Below are 13,912 nucleotides of genomic sequence, written 5' to 3'. Positions count from 1 at the left end.
CGCTTCCATCATCAGCAGCGATCGATGGGTGTAAAATCAGTTACGACCATTTTTGGGCGCGAAAACTTTGAACCGAAAAGCTCTCAAAAGATTAGTTCTACCGTTTCGATTTCAGCTGCCTGTTTGGAAGTGTACGGAGCATTTTCCGTTGATTGCAATGTTTTCTCCTCCAACCTCGTTGGAACTCGTTCGATCCATCAATGGACCACTAATTTGGCATTGCCATGCTGCTCTATCGCCCAAATGTGGGGCAAATATCTGCAACTAGGCTCAACTTACTAAGCGAGGAATTACGCAACTTTGAAAAGTACATTTCTGCATCGATTTGAGTGCTAATTTGCTAATCTTTTCAGCTATTGTTTCAAAAAGTAAGACTGCTTTGCAGTCTACACGATTTACTTGTTCATCAAAGTATCTAATTTTTACTTAAAATTTTCAGTTTTTTTAATCATCCCACGCAAAATATCCAACCCTCAAACGCACTGCCTCTAGTATCAAGCTCAAACCACAGTTCCCAAATGGCTATGGCTGCCGGGTTCCTCCAGGGTAATCTCCGACAGTCGAATCCTCCGGGACGAACGCCACCATCTGTTGGACAGAGGAAAGACACACCATTAGTCTAAATGCGGCTCAACTTAATCGCCCCGGTCCAGGCATGCCAAGAATGGACGGACGTCGTCGTCGTCCAGATTTGGAGAGCAAATGTTTTCCTTGCGGGAGGGCCACACACTTACCGATACCACGGAACGAGGTGGTCCTTGGCCAGCACGACGATGTTGGTCAGGTACACAATTAGCTGGAACGCAAAGGCAGATGGGAGGGAATTAGATTTTCGGATAGGGGCAGGGGGGGCAGAATGGACCAGGGGGGCAGAATGGGCCACCCTTGGTTTTAGGCTTTAGAATGGATTTAGACCAATTGTAAGGCAAGGGTCTTATAAAGGACGTCAAATAACTTCACCATACCAAAAACGACGTTTGAATTCATTGTATTTTTCGAATTATGAGCAAAAATGTAAATTTATTGGAAAAACCACGCAAATGTTGTTTATTTCGAGGTTCTTAAATAAGCTTTCTGAAAAGTTGGATTGTTTGAAAAAGTTTGCTCAATGCTTATAACGTTACTAGATGCTACTACCAAGGTATACAAACAATAACGGAACCTTAAAATCAATTAGAGGCGTGGTGGTGGAAGTGTTAAATTAAAATCCACTTGGGGGCAGAATGGACCACCCTTTTCCTGCCTTATAAAAACAATCAAAAGTTAAAAAAATTTGAGCTAAATGGATTATTTCACTCCTGGTAGCTTCACAAATCACGTTTAATGCAACCAAAGTTTATTTTTTAGTTGTTTCGACGCTTAGTTGTAAAAATAGTGTCTTTTTCGACATATTTACACTATTTTCAAAAATCTTTGTTGTTTTAAGTTACTATTTTTATAAAAGTGATCAAATTTCATGGAAACTATAATGGAAAGGTCCCTCAAGTAATTTCTTATCACCCTTCAACGTTGTATTAGAAGAAATGGCTTGTTTTCTAAGGTGGCCCATTCTGCCCCGCAGGGTGGCCCATTCTGCCCCGCACCCTGAAAAGTTAGTCGAAAAAACTTTTTTTTTAAAGTGGCTCAAAAACAGTTTTAAGTAAAAAAATTTCATCAACCAAGTATACAACATTGAAGGGAACATTCCAAAGCATAAGCCTACTACACTGGATTCATAAATTTTTATGTTTTTCTATGGTTTTTGGTGCATTTCCCTTAGGCGGTCCATTCTGCCCCCCCTGCCCCTAACTGCTAAACAGCTTTGAGGTCGCATATGTTGAGAGATTTGATGGTGAAATGGAGATTGCTTTGATGGGTTATTGACATGCAACAGTTTTGAAACGGATCCAGATCAGCCGTGGCAGATGGTTCCGTATCGATGCTAGCAGATTAGCCGGAGCAGATGATTATGTAGGAATGCAAGCAATCATAGAACAAGAAATCTTTGTTATGTCAGGTCTCGGGACCAAAGAGTTGATTTCTGAACATATTTTTTCCTCTTTCCTTGATATATTTTACACTAGATATCAAAAAAATTGCGTACATCCATTGACAGGATTCTCAGGTATAATTTCTTGAAAAATGGGGTTTCCGACACGCCGGAATCTTTAGAATTAAAGTACGCAACTTTTGGTGCCCAAAAAAGTATTGGTCATAGTATTGGTAATTTTCCCGATTTTGCACGCGTTGCGTCGAAAACCTCAGTTTTTATTTTCAAATAATCATACCTTAGAATCCTGTTAATTATTGTCAGAAATGAACTCTTTGATCCCGAGTCCTTCAAATCAGCTAATCTAATTTTCATAGGACCTTTTCAACCATTCAGCTAGCTTTTTTGGACCTCAAAATATTTTTGCTTAAAAGCCCAACCAATACACTTTCTTTTGTAACGTGGCGCTCTAAAATTGTTTCTGCCGTTCCAAAGATATGAAAAATTGGGTTTTTGTAAAAATTCACGAAAAAGCCATTTTTTGGGCCACCCTATTTCGGATAGAAACCGAACAAAAACAATACAGTTCTAATTATTGTGGCCAAGAAACTCTCATGCCAAATTTGAGCCAAATCTGATCCTTCCTGTTTGACGTGGAATAGCTGTATTATACAGTTAAATGACGAGAAAAATTAAAAATTTTGGAAAATCTCAATCTCCTTCTGGTTTGATTCTTTAGTTATTAGCATTGCGATGATAAGAAATCGGCTTTTATACATGAAAGTGTATAAGTGTAATCCTTAAACGATGTTTTTCCCATACATTTTTTTAAATAATTTTCCCATACAAACTTCAACGATCTATAGGAGCAATTCTCTACCAAAACCGGAAATGAATTTTATTTGTATTTTTTTATTTGGCTCAAACTTTGTGGGGGCCTTCCCTATGACCAAATAAGCTATTTTGCGTCATTAGTTCACCCATACAAGTCTCCATACAATTTTGACTGCTGTCCATACAAAGTGGTACGTAAATATTCAAAAAGCTGTAACTTTTGAGTGAATTTTCTGATCAATTTGGTGACTTCGGCAAAGTTGTAGGTATTGCTGAGGACTATTGAGAAAAAATAGGTACACGGAAACAAACAATTTGCCATTTTTTAAAATACGCATTTTTTTTTTTGATTTTCGAGATTTTTTGATATGTTTTAGGGGACAAAAACCCGCAACTTTTGAGCCATAGTATGGTCAAAAAATCTGCTGCCGAGTTATGAATTTTGGAAAAAAACGAAATTTCATGTATAATTTCAAAATAGTGACCATGAGTGACCATCCCAAAACAAAAAAAAAATGTGATAGTCCAGACAAATCAACACACTTTAAAAAAATCATAACCCGGAACGGCTGAACTTAGTTGAGCTCGTCGTGTTGCAAAAGAAAGATGATAAATTTGGCTTTTATTGAAATCTATTAACTGCCCATGTTCGCATAAATGTCCCATATGCAAAAACAGCAAGCTGAGAAAATCGCATTTGAAATTTGTCCCACACATAAGGCTACGTGTTTAGTTTTCACGAAAAAACTGGATTTCACCCTGATTTCCAGAACAAAGTACTGGATGTTATAGGCTCTTTTTAAAGAGCACACGATTTTGAACCAAACTGCATAATTATCCCAAAAACGATGAAAATGCATATGGGACATTTATGCGATCAGGGGCAGTTAAGACATTTAAAAAACGTAACCGAATTGATCTGAATCCACATATATCCATCAAAAGGACTCTGAGATATAATTAAAAAAAGGAATCGGATTTTAGTACAAATATCAATTGAACTTTAAGTACAATGCTTCTCCTTAGAAAAGATTCCTTGCACCTACATTTTTCTGGAGACGCATGGTGCATTAACCTCGATTAAAATTCTTTAAATCCTGTAAATGGATTGGGTATTCACCATTTTTGGACATGTTCGGTAAAACGTTCTGCATAATCATAATAGAAAATTTACAACGGTAAGCCCTAGGAGTGTGTCCTGCTCACGCTAGGATGTTAACATCACCCTTTGTTTACAAACCCATTACGGAAAAATAGGAGCACCCTGATTGCCATACATAGACCCATAGATTCTAATTATTCTGGCCAATAAAATTCTTTTCCTAATTTGAGCCAATCCAGTGCACTTTTGCTGGTTCGGACGAGGAATTTGTGAAAATTTTGGGGTCAAGTCCTGGGTAGAGAAAATTAAAAAAAATAAGTCTGATCAAATTGATGATTGAAGAAACTGATTTTTACGTAAAAATATTATTTTTTGTTGCCACCAAAACCAATTTTGCAGCATAAATCAAAATGTTTCCAAATATACTAAAAAGATTTTCAAATATAAACATGGATAAACTTAAAAAAATGTAAAATTCTATAGAATTGCATGATATTATTTCACATGAGAATTTATCAAAAATTCAAATAACAGCTAGATTTTTTTATGAAACAAGTGAGCTACAAACGATTTTAGTTTGTTTTCGTTCCAATTGATTTAATTATGTCTTCAAAACAGCTAATAAATGCTTTTAAAAAATATTGCGACCTTAAAAAAAATGATGGAAATATACCCTTTTAGGCAGCGATGGAACAATCATCATTAGGGCTAGTGATTTTTCGCGATTTCACGGAAGCCGCGTAATCCGTGAAATTCGCCCCTGGCCGTGAAATTTGGGAAATACCGTAAAATGCCACGAAATTTGAAATATTCAATTGATAAATCGCAACTCAGTGCATTTGAAAAGATTTTTAACAATCATTTTAAAAGCAGTTTACAATAAAAAAAAAGTATTTCATTTCAGATCTACAACTATTTTTTGAAGGTATTGTTCATTAGAGTATTCAACAAAATGCAGATAGTTTCTCTATTCCATGAAATTCCAAAAGATTTTGAAAGAACATTAATCAACACTTCTTGAAAGAAAACGCAAAAAAAGCCTTTTTTATTTTTTTATAAAATTAATTTTAATTTATCAACGGAGAACAAAGTGCATTTAAATATTTCAAATATAATTTATTTGTTTTTTAATTCAATTGATTAGTTAAACAAATATATTGAAATCATATTTGTTAACCATTTTGCAAAGTATTATATTTTTTCTTGAATTATCAATATAATTAAAAACTTCTTTAAATGAAGTTTTGCCTGAACTTTTTAAAATACTAAAATTTTCCTATTGCTGAAATGAACAAAAGCCAAACAATCTTTATTGCACTTATTTTAATGATTCTAAATTTGTTGAATTAGAGTTTCAGGACGTGCTTTGTTCTGGAGGTATTTAAGCAAATTAATTTTATAAAAACTCAATAAAATTAAATCGGCTGAATCTTAAATTCTTGTCATTTTTTATTAGGTCCTATAAACAAATGTTAACATTGAGTGTATCCCTTTCACACTTAATGTTTACATTTGTTTGTAAGACATAATAAAAAATTCTAGATTTCAACAGACGGAAATTCGTCAAAACTTCTCAAGATTAATCCAATACTCTTTTTCAAACGAATAATTTGTGTCAGGGGGTTCTATTTTGTATCTAGCACTACTGCTAACTTTGAAGACACTTTTCTGTTAATTATTTTGCTAAAAGAATACATTTTTACGTTTATCTTGAGCAGTTTTTAGAGTACCGTGAAATTGCCGTGAAATTTCAATGGTTTGTAATTGGCATACCGCGTAATTTCGATTTTTTGCCGTGAAAAATCACTAGCCCTAATCATCATCAAAAGAAAATCTTTGGATGTTCATCAAGAGAAAAAATTCGAAAAGAACATGGCTCTTTTCTCTCGCGCACGAAAGATCGGTAAAAGGAATCTAAAAAAATCATCATCTTGATTATTCGGCGGAACATCTTTTTCACTACTACACTTGCAAGTGTAACGTCACACGTCAAAAAATGACCTGTCACATTTTGTAGATGGGCAATGTGTGTAAACAAAGTGAAATTAATTATTTTAAGTGGTGCTGGGAAAGAAATTAACAAAAAATAAATCATCAGCAGATTGATTTTCTTGAAGAATTTCGGTAGTGATTTTCGTTGGCGTGATTCGCCTCTCTTTCGCGGGTGAAGAAAGTTCGCAAGCGAAATTGATTGTGTTGCGATTATTCCATGCCTGCTTTTAGGGTAAATTTAGATTCGAAAAGTACAATAAATTTCCCTTAAAATGTCATGTTTAAAAAAAATTACAGTTGAGAAACAAAAAATTGGCAGAGCTTTAAAAACATTTTTAGTGATTTTTCGATGAAAAATAAGTTTTTTTTTTTCGAAATCTTGAGTACGCCATCAAATCGGGCGTCCAATTTTACATGAAGCCCCTTTGACACCTAAATTAGATCGCATCACCTATTCAGACTGCAAATTATTTTAAAACATGTCTTTTTTAGCATGTTAAAAAAGGGGTCGTACCGCCCCTCCGTCACGAGATATCATAAAACAAATCTTGGATTCGTGATCAGGGACAAAAGTAACCCCTAAGGACAAAGTTTCACGCAAATCGAATAGGGGTCGGGGCAACTTCTCCCGGTTTCTGGTAATTTCTTAGAGAATTACCCACATTATATTCTGACATTTTTGCTTGTTTTTTTTAATAGGTTTCTACAGAGCGGATTCGTTAATTCGAATGTCCGCACTGAACCGTTAAAACCAGTTGAAACTGATGTTGATGTTTCAACATCAACAACTTCCGAGCAGGTGGTTTCAAACTTTTGACAGCTGTCAGTCATTCCAATTAGTTCCATTCGAATTAACGAATCTGCGCTGTATTGGAACAAACGTGGACTATTTTGTACTGGCATTTTTTGAGAAAAAAATTTTAAGTTCAAATTGGGCTACTATTAACGTTTCCCACAATACTTACCACCAGGAGCAGAAAGCAAACGATGGCCGTCGAGGCAAGGGTCTCCTGCAGGCTGCTGCCCCGGTCGTACTGGAAGCGAAGCACCAGAACGCAGATCATCGTCAGCATGAAGCAGATGAATGACAGGACGACATAAATCAGTGCGTCCGACTGTGAAAGAGGCCGAGATTAAAGGTTAACTCAGTTGCAACTGGGCCGTCCGCCCGGAGCGGGTCTTACCAGAAGTAACCCTCGATTGCTCGGGTGACGATACCATAGCCACAGGGATTCACAGCAGCCGTACCTAGACAAGGGACCGATTAGGAGGATGAAGATGTGTCCACGCGTTTCCGGATTCCCCCGGAGGGCGACGGATGACATTTAGTGCCGTTTCCCGGGTTGTGGTTGGACGTGGTTGTGGTGCAGATATTGGTCTCATTAAATACTGCTTTTCCTTTTCTCTTGGGCAGTGTTGGTAGAAATTATTGATGGTTTTGATTTTGAATTGCAAGTCCTGAACGAATCTTCGTTCGATCCATTACAATCAATCTTTCCCGTGAAAATCCCACACGGTGTTAAACTCGATTCCCATTTCGGCTATGAACCCATAACCGAAATTAGCGCCCAGGGCCAGATTATCAACGCGCAAACAGTCATTAACGGAAATCTTCAATCTGCCAACACTGCCCAACCAACCAGCCAGGTGCGTCCAATTGGGGGATACCCTTAATTACCGAACACACCACCGCCGGGGTCATTTTTGCGGGCCTGGCGGGTGGAGTGTAGTTTTCGGCCGGGAATCCTTTGAAGAGGTGGGCTTACCTGAGCGTGGTGTACGTTTGGAACCTGTGCAAACACAGCTCGCAGTGGGTAAGTCCAGACCGGCTGAGCCAGTGCTCGAGGCACTCTCGGTGCACGTATCGGAGCGTTCCTTTGCACAGGCAGGGTGAGATTAAACTGTAATTAAAAAAGAAGGGAGGAAGGAGAGAACCAAGTCACTAGCAGTGGAGCTATAGCTTTACAAGCCCCCGGATTCGTCGTGTAAGCGCGGTGACTATTGTAAACAGTCAGAGAAAGCTTTTCATGTTTGGGTTACATTTGGTCAAGGCTCGATGCGGGGGTTCTCAGGTCATCTTTGTACTTGTTTGTGATTTTTTATTTAAACAAATATTCTCTTCAAATTATATGCTAACCTTTTCCCAAGCCAATGTATAACTTTAAACAATTTCAACTTAACCGATGATAAAATGAAATATGTAGTATTATTTTTAAGCAAAATTCAAATTTGATCAATAATAGCGAAGTCATTACTGGTAGAAGTATTAACACAGGAGGTCACTGTGTTAGAGGTCGAACTTCTCGGGGTAAAAAAAATCTCGAGTAACAGGAAATTTTCAATAAATATACCCGGGATAATCCCTGGAATTATTGTGAAAATCTTAAATTATTGGAAGTTGTTCTGATATTGATTCTGATGAATATTTTACAACAAAATTGGATACGACACCAGCATGAATTGTAAAGATAAGTGAATATTTAATCATTGTAAAAAAATCAAATTTTTGTGCACTACCGTAAGAGGGGCGACATTGGGTCTGTTGGATGAGATTGTGTCATAGTTATTTTTGCAATTTATTAGGTTTTTCTCAATGAATCTTTATTTTGTGAGCAATGCTCCACCAAACCCTGAAATGAATTTTGTTTAGATTTTTTTATTTGGTTCAACCTATGTTCAAAGAAGCAAATGTCATTGATGTCATTGGTTCACCTATACCAAGCTCCATACAACTTTGACAGCTGTCCATAAACAAATGGTACGTAAATATTCGATAATCTGTAACTTTTGGTGGGATTTCTTGAAAGCTTTTGTGTCTTCGGTGAAGTTGTAAATATTACTCTTCAGAAAAATAGGTAAGCGAAAAAAAAAACGATTTTTAAATTAACTTTGTTCACATAAAAACAATTTTCCAAAATTCGTATGCTTAAATGTTTGAGTTTTTTATATCATTTATGGTACCTAGAACCAAAATTTTTGAGCCATAGAAAAACATGCATGAAAAATTTTATTGCTTTTTTTTGGAAAAAAATGAAATTTTAGCAAAACCAACAAAAATGACTTAAGTCTATAATATAAAATGAAATTTAATCAAATCAAAAATTACTCTCTATTGATCTAGCACCATTTTCAAGATATAGCCACTTAAAGTTTTATTTTTACCGAAAAAGAGCCAAATTAAATATTAAAATATTATAAATAAATATTTATCATGCCCATTTGAAATGCGAGTTTTGATTAAAAAAAATATTTTCGTCAACATTTTTTGCGAAATTATCATAAAATTTCACAAATGTCACATTTTTCACATTTCTGCATGAGACTTGAAAAACGTAAATTTTCTTGATTCTTTTTCTTTATTCTCCCTTTTTCAGCAACCAGAGGTCCAATCTTTAATGTCTCAAAGAAAATTTTCTTAGAAGTTTTCTGAACTTTTCGACATTGACACTTTATAAAAAATATAAACAAAAATATATTAAGCTTTAAGTGACTCTAAATCAGCTGCCGATCCCTAAGTTGATTCTCGCTATTTCCTCCTGGAGCTTTTCGTTCAATGTTTGTCCTGTTAAATATTTGTATTCAGTCTACAAAGAATTTATTTAAAAAAATTGTTGAGTACTTTTCGTTTAAAAAAAAATGATTTTGCATGAAAAACTGAAGTCAACAAATTTGTTTGACTAAAATTTATATTTTTTTGAAACATGTTTTTTTAAATCATTTAACTCGGCAGCAATATTTGTGATCCGACTTATCTATGGCCCGAAAGACACGAGCAACATGGCATAAAAAGGTCGATTTTTCTCTGCGCGAGAAGGGGTAAATATTTGATTTAGGGGAACAGCATCGTATTCCAGTGTACCTCTAATGCTGCCATATCAGCACTTTGACATTTTGAACGCGTTTTCAACTGAAATCAAGTTATAAATAGCTCAATAAGAAGTGAGCAAGCAAGTTTCTATCAAAAGTTTTGCAAAATAAGTTGTTTAAATAGTGAAAATCAGCAAATTGAATGGAGTTAGGAGCGAGTGCTTAACCTGCCAATGCTAGAATTTCCCTTAATTGAAATATTTTATACCTAGAGTTTTTTTTTTGAAAAGGTTCTATAATCTTTTGTCTTTCATATGTTCATAGGACCTATTCAAAAAAAACTCTAGATGTTATTCCTAAAAAAGCTCACAATAAATGTGATAGTTTATTTTCATTTCATAATACAGTCCAGACTCGATTATCCGAAGTACGATTGTCCGAAGGTTTGTATCGGATTTCGGATAGTCGAATCACGATTTTTTTTTCTTTTTTTAAACATCGAAATTCGAATTCTTCGGCCCCATTTTAGTCAAATTTGAATAGTTGATTGCATATTAAACAATTAAATGCCTTTTTCAATAATTCGTCACCGCCATATTGGCCACCATTTTGGATTTAATTTCATATTTAAGCATGACAATCAAAAATTTTCTTTTTTCGTGGTTCGATTATCAAAAGTTTTGATTATCCGAAGTGAAATTTTTCCCAGGCCTTCGGATAATCGAGTCTGAACTGTATCGTAATTTCTGTTGCCCAACAAATAAGCAAAAAGTTTAGTTTGCTTCAAATTTCAAGAGTTTAAATAAGTCAAAATAATTTCTGATTTAAGAGAATTTTTTTTAATTAATTCTGGTTTATTTTTTCATTTGGGTCGAGTAATTACACGCTTGAAAAGCACGAATTTTAAAATAATTTTCAAAAGTTTTCGATGGTAATTTTTCATTTTCTTGTTAAATCCTTGATTTGAAAATGTGAATTCAAAAGTTCGTAATAAAATGCACTGTAATGAATTTATGTTCAAACGTAAATTTTTTTCCTGTAGTGAAAGTCCAGTTTTAATTATTCAAATATATCGTTAAAATAGATGAGTTTGAAGAACGGAGAAAGAAAGTAATTTTCAATATAAACTTCATTAATATTTCAATTACTGTGCATTCAAGAAATCAAAGGAAGATAAATCTTTCCACTACATTAAAAAATGTTAAACCATTTTAACAATCAACATAATTAGACAAATTTCCATTATATTTCGGACCCTCGAACTAAGAGTCACGAGAAATCGATTTTGTGAGAAAGAAAATAAGCAGAGATGTGTGTGTGCGTGTGTGTGCAACCAACCAAACGGGACCACGCGGCCGCTTCTTACAAATTGAGTCGTTTGTATGATTTTTTTTTTTGATTTACATTCTATACACGCAAATAACTCGCATAGGCATTTGGAAGGTGTTAGCTCTGCCGAGCTTCGGTGACCCATTTCTACGCTGGCTAGCCGAGCTCGAAGTACTTCTGCTTTATCGACAAGTCCTGCCCTGGAGAACGTTTGCACCAATCGGGTTCAAACGTTATTTAGAACTTCCGAACCCTTGTCAAATGGTAGCAACAGTATTCCTAATTCCAGTTATAGCTCATCAAGTCTTGATGGCCTAGTGGTTAGCATTTTTGCTTACCAATCCAAAGGACGGGGGATCGAACCCCGACTTTTTCGTTCATGTTCAGAGTTTCAAGGTTTATATTTCTTATACTTTCTCGTTGGGAGCAGATGGGAATCGAACCCAGGACCATTCGCTTACAAAGCGAACACCATAACCAGTCAGCCACGGGCGCTCCCCGAAAGAAAATAAGCAGAGATACGCCTTTTTTAAAATATTTAAAACTAAATGGAATACATTTTACAGAACCCCTGCGAGTTTGCTAGTAAACTTCTCGAAAATAGAGGGGTCAGTTTGCCTCGAAAATGACCCGGTCCAGCATGACTGTAAAATAATACACAGAGAACACACTCAAATGGTGGCGGTGGACCCCGAGTTCATCTCGGATCTGTGCGGCAAGCGGTCACCGTTTTGTTCCCTGCTTGCGGTGGACCATCATCTATCTTGTCCGGTTGGCAGAGGCCGGGTCACCTCCTTTAACTAGCGCTCTTAGTTTCCCTGGAATTTTCTCACCGAAGCCCCCTGGATTTACACGAGCACGAAAATGTGGCTTATCTGTAATTCTACGGGCTTTTTTTCCAGGGTGAATTGTTTGAAGAGGAGAAGTGCCCTCATGTGGGTGGCTCAATTGCCGGTAGGATTTAGCCAAAAAGAGTGTGTAAATTTTAAGGGATACTTTGGTCAGAAATTAAATATTTACCTCAGGGGATTGCGAATAATTTTGTCAAATATTATACTTTTAGCCTAGTTAAACGAGAAGCCTACCGTGACTTGTCCGTGGCACTCTGGCAGATCCGGCAGGACATGGAATCAGTGCTGCTGTACTGCCTTTCCGGGATAGCGGCGATACTTCCGATGGATACTTCTTCCTCGGTGACGCTATCCTGTTCCTGCGGTTTAGAACTAGGATCATTGGCAGTGGGTTCAGTTTTGGTTTGGGTCATTGTTAGGAAAATTTCGTTAACCCCAAATTTTAAGACAGAAAACAATAAAAAATAGACAGTATTGTTTGACAACAAAACTTGAAAGCATTGCAATGATTGCTTTGTTATGAAATTCAAAGGCTAAAGAGATCTAGTCGAGGGAAAAATAATTAATTTTAAGAAGTTTTTATCAAATTTCAACAAAGTTTGTAAATTGACTTATAAAAATAAGTATATTTGATTGAATCATCCTTAATAGGAGGAGAAAAGAGGGTTTAAATCAAACACACACGTGGCCCAGGCAGTTGGAATAAATTGAACGAGGCCGTGGATTACTCGTGTATCTTTCCCTGGAGGAAATCAGGGGAAAAACCCATATCCTATTTCACGTGGCACCGGCTGGTTTGGCTGCTGATGTACGGGTGGCAACACTTGCCAGACCCCGATCAAATCGATCCGGTTCGTTATCCGTTGCTAAGCTGAGAGGGGGAGCCTTGTTAGCACAGGATTACTGTTTCTGAAGGGTTCAATGTTTTTATTCGTTGACTTTGAAATATTTTCGCCTTTTTTCAATATTTTCAATTTGTCCATAAATTCTAGTTTTTAGTTTTTAGTTTTTAGTTTTTAGTTTTTAGTTTTTAGTTTTTAGTTTTTAGTTTTTAGTTTTTAGTTTTTAGTTTTTAGTTTTTAGTTTTTAGTTTTTAGTTTTTAGTTTTTAGTTTTTAGTTTTTAGTTTTTAGTTTTTTGTTTTTAGTTTTTAGTTTTTTGTTTTTATTTTTTAGTTTTTAGTTTTTAGTTTTTAGTTTTTAGTTTTTAGTTTTTAGTTTTTAGTTTTTAGTTTTTAGTTTTTAGTTTTTAGTTTTTAGTTTTTAGTTTTTAGTTTTTAGTTTTTAGTTTTTAGTTTTTAGTTTTTAGTTTTTAGTTTTTAGTTTTTAGTTTTTAGTTTTTAGTTTTTAGTTTTTAGTTTTTAGTTTTTAGTTTTTAGTTTTTAGTTTTTAGTTTTTAGTTTTTAGTTTTTAGTTTTTAGTTTTTAGTTTTTAGTTTTTAGTTTTTAGTTTTTAGTTTTTAGTTTTTAGTTTTTAGTTTTTAGTTTTAGTTTTAGTTTTTAGTTTTTAGTTTTTAGTTTTTAGTTTTTAGTTTTTAGTTTTTAGTTTTTAGTTTTTAGTTTTTAGTTTTTAGTTTTTAGTTTTTAGTTTTTAGTTTTTAGTTTTTAGTTTTTAGTTTTTAGTTTTTAGTTTTTAGTTTTTAGTTTTTAGTTTCTAGTTGTTAGTTTTTCCTTCGAATTTTTTTATCGGATATCTGGCTACTGAGATATGAAACACGTGCACAAAATCAGGAGCCAACTGGAACGAAAATTTCAACGAATGCCGAGTTAATTCTTCTGGGGCTTTGCTTTGATTGACTACATTACCGGGATTTATCTTGTGCTAGAATGCTGCCGTTGGAATCTCCTACACAAGCAAATAGAAATCGAGAGGCAAAATCCTGCCTTTCTTACCTGTGTGGAAATCGAATTCCACCATCCAATTGATAAATTAGCATTGACGATGTGTGTGTGAATGGGGCTCGGAGCTTTCTGAGGTTATTCGCTTTCGCTCTGTCTCTGATGATCACTTCTGGGAAATTGTTGCTCGCG

At 35.3% G+C, this 13,912-nt stretch overlaps 1 protein-coding gene across 1 annotated transcript; it reads right to left on the bottom strand.

Moving 5' to 3' along the window:
* Positions 1 to 455: 455 nt before the first annotated feature.
* LOC120417416 (E3 ubiquitin-protein ligase MARCHF3-like) lies at positions 456 to 12,323 on the bottom strand. The gene is made up of 6 exons (XM_039579459.2): positions 12,119 to 12,323; positions 7,664 to 7,798; positions 7,082 to 7,145; positions 6,863 to 7,012; positions 735 to 796; positions 456 to 588 (listed from the first exon to the last, which is right to left on the bottom strand). The coding sequence occupies exons 1-6, from the start codon at positions 12,295 to 12,297 to the stop codon at positions 501 to 503; spliced, it is 678 nt and encodes a 225-aa protein (XP_039435393.1). The 5' UTR covers positions 12,298 to 12,323; the 3' UTR covers positions 456 to 500.
* Between the last annotated feature and the right edge of the window lie 1,589 nt (positions 12,324 to 13,912).

The sequence above is a fragment of the Culex pipiens genome, chromosome 3 (genome assembly GCF_016801865.2).
Source record: "Culex pipiens pallens isolate TS chromosome 3, TS_CPP_V2, whole genome shotgun sequence".
Classification (NCBI taxonomy): Eukaryota; Metazoa; Arthropoda; class Insecta; order Diptera; family Culicidae; genus Culex; species Culex pipiens.
This window is presented reverse-complemented; position numbering and strand designations above follow the sequence as displayed.

Coding starts and splice junctions, on each gene's coding strand:
- LOC120417416 (XM_039579459.2), bottom strand. CDS start 12,297: ATGACCCAAACCAAAACTGAACCCACTGCCAATGATCCTAGTTCTAAA. Junction 7,799..12,118: donor AGTGCCACGGACAAGTCACG/GTAGGCTTCTCG, acceptor TTTTAATTACAG/TTTAATCTCACCCTGCCTGT. Junction 7,146..7,663: donor CAAACGTACACCACGCTCAG/GTAAGCCCACCT, acceptor TCCCTTGTCTAG/GTACGGCTGCTGTGAATCCC.